Source organism: Trachemys scripta, chromosome 1 (genome assembly GCF_013100865.1).
Source record: "Trachemys scripta elegans isolate TJP31775 chromosome 1, CAS_Tse_1.0, whole genome shotgun sequence".
Taxonomy (NCBI): domain Eukaryota; kingdom Metazoa; phylum Chordata; order Testudines; family Emydidae; genus Trachemys; species Trachemys scripta.
Genome location: NC_048298.1, coordinates 16247779 through 16269051, shown reverse-complemented (window position 1 = coordinate 16269051; position 21273 = coordinate 16247779). Strand labels below are relative to the sequence as shown.

The following is a 21273-nucleotide window of genomic DNA, read 5'->3' as shown; positions in this document are numbered from 1 at the left end:
CTTCTTCGGATGCATATAGAATGGAACATATATTGAGGAGATGTATATACACACATACAGAGAGCATGAACAGGTGGGAGTTGTCTTACCAACTCTGAGAGGCCAATTAATTAAGAGAAAAAAAACTTTTGAAGTGATAATCAAGATAGCCCAGTACAGTTTGATAAGAAGTGTGAGAATACTTACAAGGGGAGATAGATTCAATGTTTGTAATGGCTCAGCCATTCCCAGAGGAGCTGCATATGGAGCGGTTGCACCAATTCAACTAAAAACTGTGTGACACAGGGCCAGAAAGGGTTACACAACTAGCAGGCTAATTGACCCAGATTCAACCTTTAGAGACATATTAGTAGATAATGTTTGTGGTTTTGTGTGTTTACATATATATTGTTAGAGGTTAACAATGTAACCAGACAATTCCTGTCTGTCGCTGTATTCTGTTAATTCAGAGATCAAAAGGAGATATTAACATTTAAATGAACTGTGAACGTAGTGATATCACTCTCTTGATTTCTCTTTGAAGTATACAGCAAATCACCTGCAAATGGTGGGAGACAGGCAGGGCCGGCTTTAGGCCAATTCCACCAATTCCCCCGAATCGGGCCCCACGCCTAAGAGGGCCCCGCGCCCAGTGGCAGGGTCCGCCGGGGTGGGGGCAAGTGGCCGAGAATCCCTTCCCTGGCTAGAGGCTCCTTTTTAATTTTTACTCACCCGGCAGCGTTCCGGGTCTTCGGCAGCACTTCAGCGGCAGGTCCTTCAGTGCCACCAAAGATCCGGAGCGAGTGAAGGACAAACTGCTGAAGACTACGAGTGCCGCCCGGTGAGAACAAGCCCCACATGTTTTTTTATGTGTTTTTTTTTTTTTTTCAGTCATCCCTGCCGGGGCCCCATCAAAACTGTTCGAATCGGGCCCCGCACTTCCCAAAGCCGGCTCTGGAGACAGGCAATTGCCTTATGTTAGTCCATGTAGCTACTTACCAGTGATGTTTAGGAAATAGGAGGTTTCTTAAAAGACACTATTGGTCACCCAAGAACTGCATGCAGTCAAGAGGCTGCCCGGAAAAGTGTATAAAGGGCTTTTGGGACCCTGATCCTTTCATCTCATATCCGCTCATGCTTTGTCAGGGGAAGTTTGAGCCACAAGATTGAGATCTCCAGTTTCATTCTGGGATACCCTGATATTGAACATTGGACTGAACCTATGAACTAATTATGAAAGAACTCTTTGCAACTCTAAAGCTCACCATCTCTGCTACGAAACTCACCTAAGAACTATATTCATGTCTGTATGTATAATGAGTTTTTAACCAATACTCTCTCTTTTCTTTTTTTAATAAATTTAAGTTTAGTTAATAAGAATTGGCTGTAAACGTGTATTTGGGTAAGATCTGAAATATTAATTAACTTGGTGGGTAATGTGTCTGATCCTTTGGGATTGGTAGAACTTCTTCATATGATGAACAAGATTTTCAATAATCCTCATTCTATTTGACATGGCTGTCTGGGAGGAAGGCCCAGGCAGGGTTACTTTAAGGGAACTGGAGTACTTGTGGCACCTTAGAGACTAACAAATTTATTAGAGCATAAGCTTTTGTGGGCTACAGCCCACTTCTTCGGATGCATAGAATGAAACATATATTGAGGAGATATATATACACACATATACAGAGAGTATGAACAGGTGGGAGTTGTCTTACCAACTGAGAGGCCAATTAAGTAAGTGAAAAAAAACTTTTGAAGTGATAATCAAGCTAGCCCAGTACAGACAGTTTGATAAGAAGTGTGAGAATACTTACAAGGGGAGATAGATTCAATGTTTGTAATGGCTCAGCCATTCCCAGTCCTTATTCAATCCTAAATTGATTGTATCTAGTTTGCATATCAATTCCTGCTCTCTGTATATATATCTCCTCAATATATGTTCCATTCTATGCATCCGAAGAAGTGGGCTGTAGCCCACGAAAGCTTATGCTCTAATAAATTTGTTAGTCTCTAAGGTGCCACAAGTACTCCTGTTCTTTTTGCGGATACAGACTAACACGGCTGCTACTCTGAAACCTGTCATTATTTAAGGGGACTGTTTTTGGCTTCTGGGTGACCAGTAAGGTATTGTAGAAGCTGTTTTGTTGCTGGCTTGGTAAATCTAAGTATTTGGGGATTGTCTGCCCCATTCTTTGCAGTTCTCCCTAATTGAGCAATCTCAGCCTGGCACCCCTGGGAACCCGGTCACAGCTGGTTTTCAAACTGCTGAGAAAAATCAGTGCAGACCAGCCCCTAGAAATGCACTTGAAATTAAAAGGCCAAATCCTATCCTCAAATGTGCACACAACGCCCGTGGACTGCAGTGTCATTCACATGGCAGGGAACAATCTTTGGTGCAAGTGAACGAGCAAGCGTTTTGGAAGATATGGATCACAATGAATGGGAGCGGCCTGTGGAATTTGGATTCCCCTATATCTACTTGATTTCTTAAGGAGCCTGATTCAGTGAAGTCAGTGGGAAGGCCTGCATAGACTTGAACAGGCTTTGGATCAGGCCCTTAAAGCACACATCAGCTTGGAGCACACATCTCTTGCTCCTGAGAGAAGCTGCGCTCCTTTCACAGCCACTGAATTCACGGGATGTGGCTCTCTCTCGCTCAAAAGAATCAATGTTAATTTATAAACAAAAGGAAAGCTCTGTGGAGTGATACTTAGAACTTACGGAATGAGAGCCCCATTCGCCGTGGTCTGTTAATTTCACCCATTTGTCGGCCGTGGAGTCCATCTCTTTGCACTGATCATTTTGAATCTGTCAATTAAAAACAGTGGCCACAATCAGACATCTGGTTAACTGTCTCGGTCAGGACACACCGCAGAAGGATGCCTATAGACTAAAGGCTGTGTGATTCTGCTGTCTGTCCCCATCTCACAGCATTCAGGACAGGGGCTGTGTTACTTGTTGCAAAGGACATCCGGAAAACACATGCAAAATCACTTGCAGTCTAAGAGGGGGCTTCCAAATATAGTGCTAAATTCCCCTCTCTGCCTGAGGAGAAGGGATTGGAACAGGGATGGGCCACCTCTCAGCTGAGTGCCTTAGCCACTGAGCTAAAAGTATGGAAGAGGATCTCCTCCTCATGCTGCTGCTTTGTGTAGACCTAGGTGGCCCCTATAGAATCCCCCTATAGCCCAGCTGTTAAAGCACTTATCTGAGAAGCAGCAAATCCCTATTCCAATCCCTTCTTAGGCAGAACAGGATCTGAACCTGGGGTCTCCCACTTCCCCAGGGAATATCCTCTAGAGCACCTCCAGGTGCTGCTATTTTGGGTAGAGATAGGTGGCCTCTGAACATACCTGTCAGATTAGGCTCCATGGGTGAGTTAAGGGGAGGAACACCTATTTTTCCCAGGTTTGTGGATCAAACTGAGGCTTAGGCGGGAGACAAGCATCCAGATGCCTAGAGTGGGGCAGCAGTGCACATGCACAGAGGCACAGACTTGGACACCAAGGGAACTTTTACTGTAAAACAATAGGTGCTGAATGAGTTTAGGCACCAACAGGCTAGGGTGGCAGCCGAGCAGGAGTTTTGCCTAAAACTGGGCACTAAAACTGGGGGATAGGCGCCTAAGTACCCTTGTGGAGCTGGGCCATTGTCTCTCAGTGCCTCAGTTTCCCATCTTTAAAATGGAGTTAATGGGGCTGCCCTATCTCACAGAGGTGTGGGCAGTTTAAATATGTGAAAAAATTATGAGGTATTTAGATGCCATGGGGGCCATATAAATATCTAAGACAGATAGATTCTATACCCAAACTATAGGGGGATGCTGATGTAATGACTGAAAATATTTAATCAACAATGCATTCTGGGGAAAAGTGCATGCTTAAAGGCCTATTACATATGGAGCCCTGAAGTTCAGAGCATCAGGATGAAAAGCTAGCTACCAAGTTACAATTATTTGGTTAATGGCTTTTAAAATGACAGCCTGCTAATTGATACATATAAAGGGAACGACAGATGTAAGGAGGTGACCAACCATCAGTGCTATGTTGATCAGAGCAAATAATATGTGGGAAGCAGCTTTCAGACCTAGTGCTCAAATAAACAATGTTTTTGCTCCTCTGCAGGAGCAAAATCAATCACTAGTCAGTCAAGAAACCACAGGGAGGATCATATTCTGCTACATGCATCTGGCGGTAAAAGCACATTTTGCTGCTTACTTCTTATGAATCAGGCAGAACATACGATAAAAAGCGAAAGAGGTTTAATAATACAGTATGCACTTTCTATTATCAAAGTGCAGTAGATTTTATTCAAGTAACAGCCGCAGCAATAAAGGGCCTCAGGCATCAAAATCAAGGTTTTTTTTGTCTTCCTCTCTTATCCCTTACTAAGGATAATGGTGCTTTGCACTTAGATAGAGAGGCTCTCATCCCAGCATCTCAAAATCCAGTAAAAACATTAATTAAGGCCTAGCCCCGCTGTGAAATAGCATGACAGTGCTTTGCAGATGGCAATGACTCACCCGCCAGAGACAGCAAGAGAAAGTCGGAGACAGAGGAGATGGACAATTTCCAGCACACTTATTCTGAGCTGCCATCTCTCTCTGTTTTAAGTCCTCATTTGCCCCCTTCTCAACACTCAGCAGCAAATGCAACACTGACAGGCAAAGCGAGATAGCTCAGGGTAGAATCTTTCAAAGCACATAAGTGACTTATAGGTCCCACTGAAAATCAATGGAATCTGCACTCCTAAGTCTTTTTATCATTATTATTTGGATTACCATAGCACCTAGGAGCCATAATCATGGACCAGGATACCACTGTGCTAGGTGCTGTACAAACACACAACGAAAAGATGGTCTCTGCCCCAAGGGGCTTAGAATGGCAATGTCTGTCACCATGATAGGCAGTGGTCTCTGTAAGTTGTCAAGTTTTTTGTGGGCATCACAAGGCGAGTTTTAAGGAGGGATTTGAAGGTGGATAAGGAGGTAGTTCTGTGGATAGTTACAGGAAGCAACTCTCAAGCATGAGAGGAAGCATGGAAGAAAGCACAGAAGGTGCTGGTCTGGAGAAATACCAAGTGGGCAGTGAAAGCTGCGTGGAGCTCTTTAAAAAATCCCTTTCTTAAATCTCAGAAATAGCTCACTTTTCATCCTTCTCTCTGCATGGTAGCGACACAGACCGATCCTTTCCCAAGTATGGAGACCAAGATTGCCAAAAGTGACTACTGATTTTGAGTTTTGAGTGCCCAACTTAAGACACTTTTCAGCAGAAAGCAGGTTCACAGCTCTTTCTGAAAATCAGGTCCCTTGAAGGTGTCTCAGATCAGACACCCAAAAACAGAGGCATCCAAAATTATTAGCCATTTCTGAAACTTTGGGATTAAGCTGCCACCTGTCTGACACTGGGATTCTCATTTCCAGAATGTCGTAAGGACATTCACATGTTTAGAGTCCCACACAACTGTCTGTGTAAACAATGCTGGCCAAACTAGATTATATTTTTCCAAGTTAAAGGGACTTTGGACAAGAATTCATCAGGAATTTTTCAACAATTTTGGGGGGGAGGGGGAGGAGTCATAAAAGGCCATTAGTTGAAACCGAAACTATTGGCACAGGAGGGTCAGTTTTGATGGATTTCCTGGCTTGAAAACAACATTGAGGAAAAAAGTTTCAAAACTGTTTTGTTTCAACAGGTTCAAAACTGACCCATTTTTCTGGTTCTACACAACTTTTCATTTTGAAATTTCAGCTGATCAGACTAAAGAAAAGGTTAAAGAAAAAGGGGCTAAATTAAAACAAGACATTTGAATTGTTCTGAACCAAAAAAAAAAAAAAGTTTCAGTTTTTCAGTTTGTGAATATTTTCAAGATTCTGACTTTCCATCCGGATTTGAGACGGGACAAAATTTCGATCTCTTGAAAGCATTCACGGGATGGGAAAACCATTTCTCACCAGCTCTATTCTAGACCCAAACTTAAGAGCCTTCCTCATGCCAGAGCTCCCACTGGAATCTATAGAACTAACTACATGAGTGAACAGTATTCACATATGGAAGAACTGTAGGATGAGACATATTATCAAGGCCCAGGAATGTTTTCATGACATTCAAAAGAAATATGAAAAAATGGATTTTGTGAGAATTTAAACATTCCCATTTGGTTCTAGGAACCCAAACGTCCTGGCATTCAGTGGCATGCCAGGGCATTCTTTATCAGGCATGCAATTCTACACTTGCACACAAAATGATGTCCTCCATGAGGCGTGACCTCACATGTACAGTGCATGCATGGTCACATTGTGTGGAGGGCTTCACAAAATGGCATTCTCCATGCGGTATGATCTCACACTTAGGATGCGTGTGAGGTCACACTGTCTGAAGGCTGTCAATTTGTGGAACAGTGTGACCTCACGCACCATACATGTAAGGTCACGCCACATGGAGGACACCATTCTGTAGAACAAAATGGTGTCCACCACACAGCGTGACCTTGCACACATCACACATACAGTGTGACCTGGCACATGTGGGGCCATTTTGTTATAAAATATTAGGTCCTCTATGTGCATTCAGAGGTCAGATGGAATCATCCCATGGGCATAGCTGGTCCTGGGACATGCAATGCATGCCTTGCATACACAGATGGCATGTCACTGATAGCACTGTGCAAACTGTAGACAACCTAGCTATGAAAGGGACTAGAAATAAAGGTGACTTTCAATGGGTTTTGTGCTCCTACCTCCCTTAGGCACTTATGAAAAACCTACCGTACAGTGAAAGCAACCAGTTTAGGCTTGTTGTCAAAGCTGAATGAAATGCAAAAAGTAGACAGGCAGCATAAATGGTAGAGGGGAAATGAGATTTTTAAAATTTGTTCAGATTTAATAAGCTAAAGACATTAATAACATGGATGAGGAGAACACTAAGCTGATTCTAAAATAGGTCTTTATCTGGAACACATCTCTTTACTTTGAGGTTAGATGCAGCGTATAAAAGCCTTACAAAAAACTCAAAGAAGATGTTATTGTCAATATACTGGTATTCAAAGAAGACAAAACCAGATTTCTTCAGATGTACAGCATAGATTAGAGAAACAGTGCAGTCATCTCTGTTGGACTCTATGTAATTCCCACGAGGAGTCCACGAAGAGCTGGATAAAGATAAACAAAACAAGGCTTATTTTAGATCACAGGAACCCTGAAGATATTTATAACATTCCTATTTTAAAATATATTGCTCAGTAAAGGACACAGTACCCCACTGTGGCTAGATTCACTCCCCAACCCTTTCACATCGGTTTCCCACATATTTTTCACACAAAGGATTATGAGCTCTGTCAAAACGTACCTTTTTGCACATCAAAATTGTGAATGGGGGTAAACGTATGTTGTTTCTTGGAAACTTCTAATGCATCCCAATCAGGAAGGCTTGTCTAGGATACAGAGGGCCATATCCTTAAGAACAGCCCTTCTGCAATCAGCACAGATCATGCCGGGTGTAAACGTAATTTTAAGCTACCTTTACTCCTCCTTGATCCCAGAGCCACTCAGGCACAAGTTAAAGCAGCTCAGGGCTGTTCCAAGTTTCACTGGCTGCTAATGATATCCAGGAGGCCATTATGACAGCAGGGGATTGGCTGAAAGTAGTGGCTCGCTAGCCACTCCTGTCATGCTACTCCGCTGGCTCTATGCCACCTGACGAGTTCTCCAGCACAGAGGAAGGCTTGGGTAGATGATGAAACTAACTTTGTGCCAGTGGACCAGCAGGGTCAAATAGGGCCCATTTTATTTATCCTTTATTCTCAACTATTCAATATCCCTGAAGTGTGCTTCTTGGCAATGTGCAGAGATTGCTTTTATTGCACAATGTATTTTTCTGTACTTACACAGCATAGCAGGCTCAACTGTCCTCTTCGTTAACCAGCTGATGGCATCATCAAACTCCAAGAGCTTTCACTAACACATAACCAGCATTCCACTCTGAGGGGCGTAGTCTACCTGTCACTGTTTTCAGTGACCACCACCTACATGTTACTATACTACCGGAGCAACTGGTTCCCATGGCAAACTATGAGCTTGATCCAAAGCCCACTGAAATCCATGAGAGTCAAACCAACCCCTTCACCAGTTTGGCCACAGACCAGCCCATAAGCCTCTTACTTGTCACAGCTATCTGCTTTATTCTCAGCTAATTCGACAGCAGTGTCCATGAAAGTTGCCACATTGGAGAATCCTGCTGGCAGGTCATCCCATTCATCAAACTTGATCCCGCTGCCCAAGGAATATGTCCCCGCGGCACATTTACTGCACATTTGATTCTTCATTTCTAGGTATTCACCAGAAGCACATGAAAAAGCTGTGAAGACAATCATTTACAACTGATTAATTGGAAAGGCAATTAGCAGCATCGGTAAGCTGTCACTAACGCAACCAGTCACAAAAGTCCCACCCATGAAAAATCAGGAACACAATTAATTAGCTCAGAAAACCACTGTAAAAATTGAGGTGCAAATTGACTTCTGTTTTTCACTTAACTGACAGCACTGGAGCCAAATCTCAAATTACGGCTATTGATCATCTTATTTGTCTCCATTAACAAAGAGGAATTTAAAAAAAAAAATCTACACCTACAAACTGCATGTGTAGCTAATCTTTGCAAAACTATGTTTGTATCACTGTTGTCACATTCTGCCTCATCCTCCCAATTCCTTTCACCCACCTGTTGCATCTTGTGTTGGACTAAGATTGTGAACTCTTTGGAGCAGCACCTGTCTTTCATTATTATCTGTACAGCATCCAATATGGTGCATCTTTATCTTTGATAGGGGCCTTTAGGCACTACTGGGATAAAAATAACACTCAAAATAAATTTCAGCTATGTCTAGGGTAAGTACAGTACCTCAGTGTATGGAATAAATGATAGCATAATTTAGTGGTTAGGGTTTCAATTTTTTTCCACCCATGATTCCAAAACCACCAACTTTACTCTTCCACTATCTAGGTACTTTTATGGCCATCATCACTGTAGTGTTCAAACCATTCTCAATTATTAATTAATTTTATCCTCACAACAGTCCTGTGAGGAAGGGAAGTGTCCCTATTATATAGCTGGGGAACTGAAACTCAGCGTAAATCAAGTAACTTGCCTAAGGTCACAATGGAAATGGCTGAGCCAGGAATTAAACCCAAGATTCCTGAGTCTCAGTCCAGTGCTCTGTCCACTATTAGACCATCCTTCCACCATCACGTTTTCCTCTCATGATTTAATATTCCAGAATCCTTTTTCAGTGAAAAAAATATATGATGTCATTAATAATCTGTTATTGGGTATTTTTAAGTTAATAGTGCCAATATGGCTAACGTAAGCATGTATAGCTAAATATGGACAATTTGAACATAAGAACGGCCATATTGGGTCAGACCAAAGGTCCATCTATCCCAGTAACCTGTCTTCTGACAGTGGCCAATGCCAGGTGCTTCAGAGGGAATGAACAGAAGAGGTAATCATCAAGGGATCCATCCCCAGTCACTCATTCCCAGCTTCTGGCAAACAGAGGCAGGGATACTTTAGAGCATGGTTTTGCATCCCTGCCCATCCTGGCTAATACCCGTTGATGGACCTATCCTCCATGATCATTGTGACACCCTGACACCCCAATATTCACCACTGTCATGTAATTAGGATATCTTTTGTACAAAGTATGTCTTGTAGGGCATCATTCTAAAAGTCTTCATCTGCTAGACATTAATATCTCGTTGGATTGTATGTGTTATCGTCGTATGTGAATTTATGAAGTTTGGCTATGTATGTGTTACTGAAACATGTTGTGAGGTTGAAAATACCCACAAGCATCCTTTCAGGTACAACAATAAAAAGGCCAAACAATTTTAATGGCTTATTGAGGAAATGCACACAAGCACAAGGATTACCCCAGGAACTGTGTACAATAGAAACCTCTCAGAGCTAGCTCTACACAATAGGAAATGTTTGACACACATCACAGCATAAGAGCTTTCCAGCAAGTGGGAAGAAGTTATAAAAAGGGGGGAAATGACATCATGGGGGGACCTCACTGTCCCTGCAACAACACACTTGGAAACACCTGAGGGGCAAGGACTGAATTGTGGGAAGTAATGGTCCCAGGCTAGAAGGATCTTTTGCTGGTATATGAAAACCTGGGAAAGCCAAGACAACTTGTGCCTTGGAAGTCTGCCAGCCAGTTTATCACTCAGGGTGAGAATTTGCTAATTTATATCCTACCTATCTAGTATGTTAAGCTCAGTTTACAGTTTTTGTTTATTTACTAAGATAATCAGCTTTGATATGTTGGCTATCCTTTATAATCACTTAAAATCTACCTCTTGTACTTAATAAACTTGTTTTTGTGCTAAACCCAGTTTGTGTAATTCATAACTGGGGAGGCAAAAAGCTGTGCATCTCTGGCCTGGTCTACACTAGGCGTTTATGTCGAAGTTAGCGCCGTTACATCGAATTAACCCTGCACCCGTCCACACCGCGAAGGTATTTAGTTCGACATAGAGGTCTCTTTAATTCGACTTCTGTACTCCTCCCCGACGAGGGGAGTAGCGCTAAATTCGACATGGCCATGTCGAATTAGGCTAGGTGTGAATGGAAATCGACGCTAATAGCTCCAGGAGCTATCCCACAGTGCACCACTCTGTTGACGCTCTGGACAGCAGTAAGAGCTCGGATGTTCTGAACTGCCACACAGGAAAAGCCCCGGGAAAATTTGAATTTGAATTCCTTTTCCTGTCTGGCCAGTTTGAATCTCATTTCCTGTCTGGACATCGTGGCGAGCTCAGCAGCACTGGCAACGATGCAGAGCTCTCCAGCACTGATGGCAGTGCAATCTCAGAATAGAAAGAGGGCCCCAGCATGGACTGATCGGGAAGTCTTGGATCTCATCGCTGTGTGGGGCGATGAGTCCGTGCTTTCCGAGCTGCGATCCAAAAGACGGAATGCAAAGATCTATGAGAAGATCTCTAAAGACATGGCAGAGAGAGGATACAGCCGGGATGTAACGCAGTGCCGCGTGAAAATCAAGGAGCTGAGGCAAGGCTACCAGAAGACCAAAGAGGCAAACGGACGCTCCGGATCCCATCCCCAGACATCCCGTTTCTACGAGGCACTGCATTCCATCCTCGGTGCGGCCGCCACCACTACCCCACCACTGACTGTGGACTCTGAGGATGGGATAGTGTCCACGGCCGGATCCTCGGACATGTTAGCGGACGGGGAAGATGAGGAAGGAGATGAGGAGGACGAGGCAGTCGACAGCGCTCACAACGCTGATTTCCCCGACAGCCAGGATCTCTTCATCACCCTTACAGAGATCCCCTACCAACCCTCCCCAGCCGTTACCCCGGACACAGAATCTGGTGAAGGATCATCCAGTAAGTGTTGTAAACATCTAAACATTTATTTGTAACAGAACATGAATATTAACAATTTAAAAAATGGGTTTCTCATGATTAGTTTGATTAACTTAACGGTTCAGTCATGGGCAGTGCAACTATTTGAAAAAAATCTAGCAATGTCCGGTTTTGCATGATTGTCCTGCCCAAGCCGCTCTACTGTTTAGTCCCTGCTACTGCAGCTACAGTAAGATGCGGTCTATATGTCCGGGGATGGAGCAGAAATCCTCCTGGGACATCTCAAGGAAGCTCTCCTGCAGGTAATTTGAAATCCGCTGCATTAGGTTCTTGGGGAGAGCGGCCTTATTGGATCCTCCGTAGTAGGACACGTTGCCGCGCCACGAGACTAGCAAGTACTCTGGAATCATTGCTTGGCACAGCATGGCGGCATACGGCCCTGGTCTTTGAAGGCTTTCCCGGAGCATTCTCTGTCTGTCGCTCTCAGAGATCCTCATGAGGGTGATGTCGCTCATGATGACCTGCTTTGAATGAGGTAGGGGAATGTTAGTGTTGGGACTGCTTTACCGTTCCTTTACAGAACTGTAACCGCTGGTTTGCAGCCACGCGGTGGAGGCGGGAGAGGGTCAGCCGAAAGGGATCGTTCCCGGGGACAGCCGCGAGGGTGTGGGACAGGAGCAGACTTCCTGCTTGCCGGATTGCTGGCAGCAGGGACCGACATTGATTTCAATGTGAAATGAGGCCATTGCTAATATTAAAGTTTTAAGCTGCCACGAATCTACGGCTTACCATGTCTGCGTGCAAGAGCAATTCCGTTGTCCTGACAGGGTTCTCAAAAGTGCTCTGCAAAACCCCAGACACTGAATGCGAAGGCCGAGAATTCGACCTTGTGCTGAGTGCGCATGTGATAGGTGCTGTGCATGGTCCTGTTCACAGAGAAAGACTATGTTCTTTGTTCACAACTACATTTATCTTTCTGAGGAATTCACTCCCTTTTTCCCATTCCCACAGCCCCATCTGCGACTGTCTCACAACCTAGCCTGTCATCACACTCCCAGAGGCTAGGGAGGATTAGGCATAAGAAGAAGAGGACACGGGAGGACATGTTCTCAGAGCTTATAGCCTGCTCCCGAGCCCAGGCAGCACAGCAGACCCAGTGGCGGGAGAACTTGTCCCAAATGCACCAAGCCAACATGGATCGGGAGGAGAGGTGGCGTCAGGAAGACCAGCAGGCGACTCAAACCCTGCTTGGACTACTGAGGGAGCAAACGGACACGCTCCGGCGCCTTGTGGATGTTCTGCAGGAACGGAGGCAGGAGGACAGAGCCCCGCTGCAGTCCATCTCTAACCTCCCTCCCCCGCCACCAAGTCCCATACTCCCTTCACCCAAAGTGCACAGAAGGAGAGGCGGCAGAGTCCCTGCTAACTCTCACTCCACCCCTGCAGAGAGCTCGAGCAGCAGAAGGCTCTCATTCCCCAAAGTTTGACAAGTTCTTTCCTTCCCGCCTGACACAAGCCCCCGTCCAAGTTTCACTTCCCAGTCCCATGTGTAGTTGATAATAAAAAATATGTTTCTGTTAACTACTGTTTCCATCATGTTCTTTTGGAGGAGGGGGGGGAAAGGGGGTTGGTAATTGGACAGGACAGTCACCTTTGGCAGGGTACATAGTCGGGGGCAGGCACAGCAGCAGGGCACATACATAGTGCAGTGATGCAGTGACTACTTACCCTGGTTAGTCTGGGAGGTTCTTTTCATGTTATGTGGTGGGGGGTGGGTTGCTCTGTGACTTTGTGTCAGGGGAGGGCAGTTAGAGATCTTAAGCGGCGGTCCTTAGGCAGGATCACAGAGCCACACAGCAGGGGATCTGTAACCGTCCCACCCCTGCCACAAACTCACATAGACCCCCCATACACACAGTCCGTATCAGGAGGGGTGACAGGCTCCGTTGAAAGAACCATCCCACCGCAGCGGAGCCTGTCAGTCCTTGAGTTTAGAAGCTGCATTCGCGCGACTACACTACACCCGCTCCGCACCACAGTCTGCGTCCCAGTTTTAAAAAATTCCCGCGAAAACAGTATTAAAGAAAACGGTGTGCTTTAACAAAGTAGAACTATTTTTATTTTGAAACGTGTGTTGGAAGTGGGGTGAAGGCTTCTCTGTACACAAAATTAGAAAGTCACAGGTTACCCTGCTCACTCAGGAACTTTGCTTTCAAAGCCTCCCGGATGCACAGCGCTTCCCGCTGGTCTCTTCTAATCGCCCGGCTGTCTGGCTGTGAGTAATCAGCAGCCAGGCTAATTTCCTCAACCTCCCACCCCGCCATAAAGGTCTCCCCCTTGCTCTCACAGAGATTGTGGAGCACACAGCAAGCTGCTATAACAATGGGGATATTGGTTTCGCTGAGATCACAGCGAGTCAGCAAGCTTCTCCATCTCCCCTTGAGACGTCCAAAAGCACACTCCACCACCATTCTGCACTTGCTCAGCCGGTAGTTGAAGAGTTCTTTTTCAGTGTCCAGGGCACCTGTATAGGGCTTCATGAGCCAGGGCATTAGCGGGTAGGCTGGGTCCCCGAGGATGACTATAGGCATCTCCACATCCCCAACAGTTATTTTGTGGTCCGGGAAGTAAATACCTTGCTGCAGCCGTCTAAACAGACCAGAGTTCCTGAAAACACGAGCGTCATGAACCTTGCCCGGCCATCCGACATTGATGTTGGTAAAACGTCCCCTGTGGTCCACCAGTGCTTGCAGCACCATGGAAAAGTAGCCCTTTCTGTTAATGTACTGGCTGGCCTGGTGGTCCGGTGCCAGGATAGGGATGTGAGTTCCATCTATGGCCCCACCGCAGTTTGGGAATCCCATCGCTGCGAAGCCATCTATGATCGCCTCCACGTTTCCCAGGGTCACTACCTTTGGCAGCAGTACATCAACGATTGCCTTGGCTACTTGCATCACAACAACCCCCACGGTAGATTTGCCCACCCCAAACTGGCTCGCGACTGACCGGTAGCTGTCAGGCGTTGCAAGCTTCCAGAGGGCTATGGCCACTCGCTTATGGACAGTCAGGGCTGGTCGCATCCGGGTGTCATTGCGCTTCAGGGCAGGGGACAGCAACTCACAAAGTTCAAGGAAAGTTCCCTTCCGCATGCGGAAGTTTCGCAGCCACTGTGATTCATCCCAGACCTGCAGCACTATGCGGTCCCACCACTCAGTGCTTGTTTCCCGTGCCCAGAATCGCCGTTTCACAGCATCAACATGACCCATTGCCACCGTGATGTCCTCGGCGCTGGGTCCCCTGCTTTCTGAGAGGTCTGTGCTACTCTCAGACTTCAGGCCATCACCGCGTTGACGTAGCCTCCTCGCCTGACTTTTCTGCATCTGCCTCAGGGCAACCTGTATGATAAGCTGCGAGGCGTTGAGAGCGGCCACAACTGCAGCGATGGTTGCAGTGGGCTCCATGCTCACAGTGCTGTGGCGTCCGCGCTGTCAATGACTTGAAAAGTGCGCGAAATGATTTCCCGCCGGCGCTTTCAGGGAGGGAGGGAGGGCGGGAGTGATGGACGGATGACGACAGTTACCCAAAAGCACCCTGGCCCCTTTTTTTTTTTACCCAGAAGGCATTTGCGGCTCCACCCAGAATTCCAATGGGCGGCGGGGACTCCGGGAACTGTGGGATAGCTGCCCTCAGTGCACCGCTTCCAATGTCGACGCTTTCCCCGTTAGTGTGGACTCACAAAGTCGAATTACTGTCCTTAGTGTGGACACACACGTTCGACTTTGCAATATCGATTCCAAATATTCGATTTAAGTAAAATCGAACTACTCTCGTAGTGTAGACAAGGCCTCTCTCTCCACAGTGAGGGAGAGGGCGAATTTCAATTAGCTCATGCTGTACAGTTCTCGGTGCAGAGCAACACAATACAATTTTGAGTTTACTCTCCAGAGGGAGAGTGGGGGCACTGGGCAATTCCTTAGCTGAAAGCCTTCCCATGCAGTACTGATTTCGTTATCTGTGTCTTTTGGAAGCTGGGTGTGTCCCTACCTGTGTGTGTGCTACAGAAGTCTTGAGGGTCTGGCTTAGCAGGACAGGGTGAGGGAGCCCAGACTGGTGGAACAGGTGGGCTCAGTGGTACCCCAGTACATCAGGTGGCACCCCAGAAGGGGGGCAACCTGTCACAATCATAACTTATTTGCACGTCATATCTCACATTTTAAATGCCAGGCTCTGTGTGGCCAGCTGTGTTATAGGTTTTAAATATTATGTATATATTCTTATTGAAAATATCATGAATTTTGTATTCTGCAATGATATATATTCAATAAAACTAATTACTACCATGATTTATATCTCCACTATTTAAAAATATATAATGAGGCACCATAACCAAGTGGAGGAATTCCCAAGCTCTTCCATGACCCCCAAACCATCCACTTTTGCTTTCTACCATCCCCAAGCCAGGCATTCTTTCATGGGCAAATGGATTTTGCAAGCCCCGTCCTGTGCGATTGGTAAAGCACCATTTATGTTCATGGGGCCAGAGCCTCAGCTAATGTAACTTGGCATAAATCAGTTCAAACCAGCCAATGATGTAATGCATGATATTGTACATATGTACTGATCTCTATCTCACAAGAGAAGAATCTGATGGACTTAAAACACTGAGAAAATTGTTGTACAGTAGCAGAAAGTACAGGTCATATCCAAATCCCAGCTAAGCTTGAATTTCAGGTTCCCACTCATGTATTTGACTCACATACAGCATTCCTTTGTGTAATCATCCCTGACTGGCAGGGCTAGAGGGAAAGATCAGTAGATAGGCCAAATTCTCCTCTCCATAACTTTGATACAACCTCCATGAATTTGAATGTATGATTTTCCAAACAAACCATTGTATCCATTCTAATACAGTCTTCATACTCATGAAATGGAGAGGAATCTATTTAGGTCTCGAAGTAGGAAAGCATCCCTCTTCAGGAATGATGCTTAACATTAAACATGTGTTTAAATCCCACTGAAATTGATTTCAATGGAATTTAAACACATGCTTAAAATTAAACACTTGCTCAAGGATTTTCCTGAACTGGGGCCTTATATTGTAAACTCTTTGAGGCAAAGAGTAACTTTTCAATTTGTGTGTACATAGAGAGTAGCACAATGGCACCCCGATCCCTGATTAGTCATGAAGATGTTATAGCATCATTAATAAATACTAATACTAATCTTTCCCTGTTTTGTTTTCTTGGTGTTTTTCTTGAAGAGTGTGAAGAGAAGCCATCAGAAAAAAATGGCAAGACATATCATGGTGCTGTTTAAGCCCGTTATCAACTCCCAACAATTTTTTTAATGTTTTTGTTAAAAAAGAAATTGAGAATATTGCTGAACCACATGTTCCAAATTTGTGAACTTCAAATAGGGGATCGGTATCCAAGGGAAATTCACTGCCATACTGACAGCACAGCAGGCATCAAAGCCTCCTGTTCAGCTTCTATTGGAGGTGACCGGAGATTCCCGCTTTAATGGAGTAGTATTGTTGCATTCCTTATGCTCTGATAACTTCAGATGAGGGGGAAGGGGAAAAAAAAAAATCACTGCAACCTTTTGAAGGAGGAACAGCCTGAATGACAAGGCTGACTGCTGTCCCGGAGGCTAAAGCTCATTATTGACCTTCAGCACTAGAGACAAAGACCACTGTAAAGGGTCTTGTCCATCCCTCCCCATCAGGCCTGAATGGAGGCCATGCCCCCTCGCTGCTGTGTCTCTGTAAAGACCAGTGTAAAGGGAAATTAACAGCTTCGGAGGCCCTAGTGAGGGCGGAGCACCAACAGTCTAGGGGCTCAGGCCCTCAGGCAAGGCAGAACATCTAACAGTCTAGGGCCTGCAGTCTTGGCAGGCAGACAAATGCAGGCTTCTTGGCTTAAGATGGGGAGGTAGCCACCCCAGGGGTGGGGCAGCAGCTGGAGGTGTGGGGACCTGGCCCATCCTACTCCACGGGTCCCAGCCCAGGGCCCTAACTGTGGTGGAAGGCTCCGCTACTGGGTCAGTGGGGATCCCACTACAACACGCTGACCAGTATTCTGGTCACACAACCAGATTATTGTCTGGTGTCCCTGGGGCTACTTCCTATGATCCTCTCACTGCGTACCTTCAGTTTGTGGGGGTCCTCTGTCTCCGCAGGGTACACAGCTAGCAGCAGTCCCAGCAACTCTTCAGTGTCCTTGTCAACCGGCAGCTCTGGCAGTCCCTTTAGAGCCTCGGCACTGCAGAGGGCCCCCTCAGGCGCAAGCCCCAGCAGTGGGCGGGAGGCGGCTGTCTCCTTCGCCAGCTCCAGCCCAATTGAGCTGTAGGACCTGCCTTTTATACTTTCTGTCCTGCCCCACTGTTTCTGGCAGGATGGGCATGGCTTGCCTGGCTGCACCCTCAGGGCTGGCCTGGTCCCCGTCCTCCAGCCATGACAAGGAGTCCGCACTTGTGTGTTCCTTCCCAGCACGATGCGGGAGGATAAGGTACCACCACATCAGCCCCGCGTTGGTGTCCTTCATGATTTGTCAGCATTTTAGGGGTGCATGGTCTGTCACTACAATGAAGGGCCCACCCAGGAGGTAATAATGGAGGGCTTCTACCATTCACTTAACTGCTAGGGCTTCTTTCTCAATGACCGAATAGTTGTGCTCCCGGGGGAATAGCTTCCGGCTCATGTAGAGGACTGGGTGTTCCTCCCCATTTGGGCAACGAAGCCATCGGTGAAGTCAGGGCTTTACAGTACCAGTTATTGGCATAGGTGGTCCTTCAGTGTCCAAAAAGCCTCTTTGCATTTGTGGGACCTGCGTACCCATTGCGGGCTGTCCTTAATGAGTAGGTCAGTCAAGGGTGCGGCAATTGTGGCGAAGCTGGGAATGAATCGGCAATACCACCCCACTAGTCGCCTCACCTGTTTTTTGGTGGTTGGGGCTGGGTGGTCCTGTGTAGCCTGGACCTTTCTGACGAGGGGGGGCACACCTTCCCTTGCCCGAGGGTGTAACCGAGGTAGGTGGTCTCTTGCTAATCGATCTGGATCTTCTTAGGGTTTGCAGTCAGCCCTGCCTGCTGGAGGGTCCTCATGACAGCTGCCACCTGGTCCAGGTGGTCCTCCCAGTGGCAACTGTAGATCACTATATCATTGAGATAGGCCACGGCGTACTCAACATGGGGCTGCAGCAGATTGTCCATCAGACACTGGAAGGTCGTAGGGGCTCCATGAAGGCTGAAGGTCATCCTGGTAAATTGATAGAGCCTGCTGAGTGTAGCAAAGGCTGCCTTTTTCTTCGATCCAGGTTCCAATGGGATCTGCCATTAGCCCTTGGTCAGATCCAAGGTGTTGATGTAGCGGGCCTCTCTGAGTTGGTCGAGTTACTCGTCAATCTAGGGCACTGGATATGCGTCGAATTTAGAGATAGTGTTGACCCTCCAGAAATCAATGCAGAACCGGAGGGTCCCATCTGGCTTGAGGACCAGCACTCTGGGGCTGCACCACTCGCTCTGTGACTTCGATTACCTCTAGGTCTGCCATTGCCTAGACTTCCTGCTCTATCACATCCCACTTTCGATGCGGAAGAAGTCTCATCACCTCACGAACCATTTCTCCTGGGTTGGTCTGGATGGTATGCTGCGCAGGTAAGGCTGTGAAGGTTTTGGGAAAGGCCTCCAGCAGCTGCTTGGTCTGCTTCCACTACTCTTTCATGGGGGTATCCCTGAGCAAGGGCTCTTCGCGCTCCGCCACCACAGGGATCTTGCAGTTGCAGTTCATACTGTAGGAGCCCCTGGGTCCGGGATGGGGCCTGTTCCCAGGTCTCCCACATTAAGTCGAGCAAACCCCAAAGCCTGTGACCGTACAGTAGCTCAAATGGCAAGAACTTGGTGGAGGCTTGTGGCACCTCCCTAATGGCAAGCAGTAAGGGGGGGGGGGAAATCAGTTGATCCCAGTGGCACAAGTCCTTAGTTGGGATCTTCCAGAGCATATCTTTAAGGGCCCGGCTGAACCAATCCATCTGTGTGGGGGTGGTAGATTGATGTCCGCAGTGTCTTGATCCCTAGGAGGCCACAGACTTTGCAGAGCAGCTAGGAGGTGAAGTTTGTCCACTGGTCCGTAATGGTCTCCTGGGGTAAGCCCACCCAGGTGAAGATCTTCAGGGGTTCAGCTGCGATGATCCATTCGGTGGCTTTCCTTAGGGGGACAACCTCTGGAAAGAGGATAGCATAGTACATCACTACTGGAATGTAGCGGAAGCCGGCAACGCTTTTCGTGAGTGGCCCCACCTGGTCCATCACAACCCTCTCAAAGGGCATCCCTACCACTGGCAAGGGGATCAGTGGGGCTTTCTGTAACCCCAGAGACGCTGCCAGTTGGCACTCTGGGCAGGAAGCGCAGTAATCCTTGACGTCCCAGTGCATGCCCTGCCAAAAGAACCGGGCCAAGACCCAGGCCAGGGTCTTCTCCTGTCCCAAATGGCCAGTCGCAGTGATGTCATGGGCTAATCTCAGTACTGCCCACCAGTGACACTAGGACACGACCAGCTGGGAATGAGGCTCACGGGTCCGAGGGTCTCAGTCGACCTGGTACAGGAGCTCCCATGTCAACTTGAACCGTGGCCACTGGGCCACTCACTGCAGATCCGTCGCCATCCCGTTGATATACACTATCTGTTCATAGGCCCAGCTGAGGGTGGGGTCCTCTCTTTGGTCCCTGCTGAAGTTGACTCCCGCGTCCAGGGGGCTTCCCCACCGTCCAACCGGGGTAGCTCGTCTCCTTCTGGGGTGTTGAGGCCCCCAGGTGGGGATGAGGGGTCGCCTGGGTTAGTCTTCCTGGGGCTCTCAACCTCGCCCTCAAGGGGGTCTCCCTCAAGAGCCATCTGCACCAGTAGGTCCCGGAGGCTCGCAGTTTGCAGAACCTTAGTGAATTCTGGCCAGTTTCATCTGAGAATGATGGGGTAGGCAGCTTCAGGGCGACCCCCACTGTCATTTCCCAGGTCGCTCCGTCCACAGTTAGCGGTACCAGGGCACTTGGATAGGACTTCATGTCCCCATGGATACAGAGGAGTTGAATCTGGCCCGGTGCAAGGTCGCTTGCCGGGGCAAGTCACTGATGCACTAGGGTTTGCCCACAGCCAGAGTCCACCAGGTCATGCACTTGTTTCCTGCCAAGGCCCATGGGGACAGTTAAGCGGGCACGGGCCTCTCTGGTGTAAATCTGGCCAGAAGAGCAGACCATGACTGGGCACTGTCGCTGGAGGTGTCCAAATCAACCACAAGCAAAACAGGAACCAATCTCAGTGTGACTGGCCCAGCTCTTGGGTTCTGCGGATGATTTGGAGGGCTCTGGTTCAGGGATTCCCCTCCTTTGCCATGGCCTGCAGGCGTTCCACGGGATATCGGGATGGGTTGTGGCACTGGCCGCTGCTGCGTCCCTCATTGTGGCTTGAGCCTGTCCAGGCCACTGTCTTAGGGTAGGAGGGTCTATCCGAGCCCAGGAGGCTCCAGAGTGCCACCACAGCTACGGGTGCTACTGTGGTTTCTGTGGCCAAAAAATCCTCCATTAGGCCGACCACCATCCTCGAGGTGGTGGGTTGATTTTGAAGGACCCAGGCTCTCCCTCAGGGTGGGAGAATGTGAATGAACTGCTCGACGAACACCTGCTTGGCTACTTCAGTGGTGGAGTGTTGTTCGGGTTGGAACCACTGCCAGCAGATGTCCTTGAGCTCCTGTGGCGTGACCCAGGGTCAGGTCCCTAGCGGGTAGGTCTCGCCCCAGAACTGGCACCAAAAGGTTCAGAGGTGATGTCTAGAGCGCCAAGGAGGGCCAACTTTACTGCTCTGTAGTTGTAGACCTCATCGTTGGAGAGCCCACAATAAGCAGCCTGGGCC

General features: G+C 47.5%; 1 protein-coding gene across 2 annotated transcripts in view; it reads right to left on the bottom strand.

The window, feature by feature from the left end:
• The window catches only part of ELAPOR2 (endosome-lysosome associated apoptosis and autophagy regulator family member 2), a 154193-nt gene that overhangs the window by 47398 nt on the left and 85522 nt on the right, over positions 1-21273 (bottom strand). For both annotated transcript variants that reach the window (XM_034765423.1, XM_034765431.1), the window contains exons 3-5: positions 8141-8336; positions 6984-7131; positions 2704-2790 (exon numbers count right to left, since the gene is read on the bottom strand). In XM_034765423.1, the coding sequence (XP_034621314.1) occupies positions 2704-2790; positions 6984-7131; positions 8141-8336 (431 nt within the window). The remainder of the gene's footprint in view (positions 1-2703; positions 2791-6983; positions 7132-8140; positions 8337-21273) is intronic.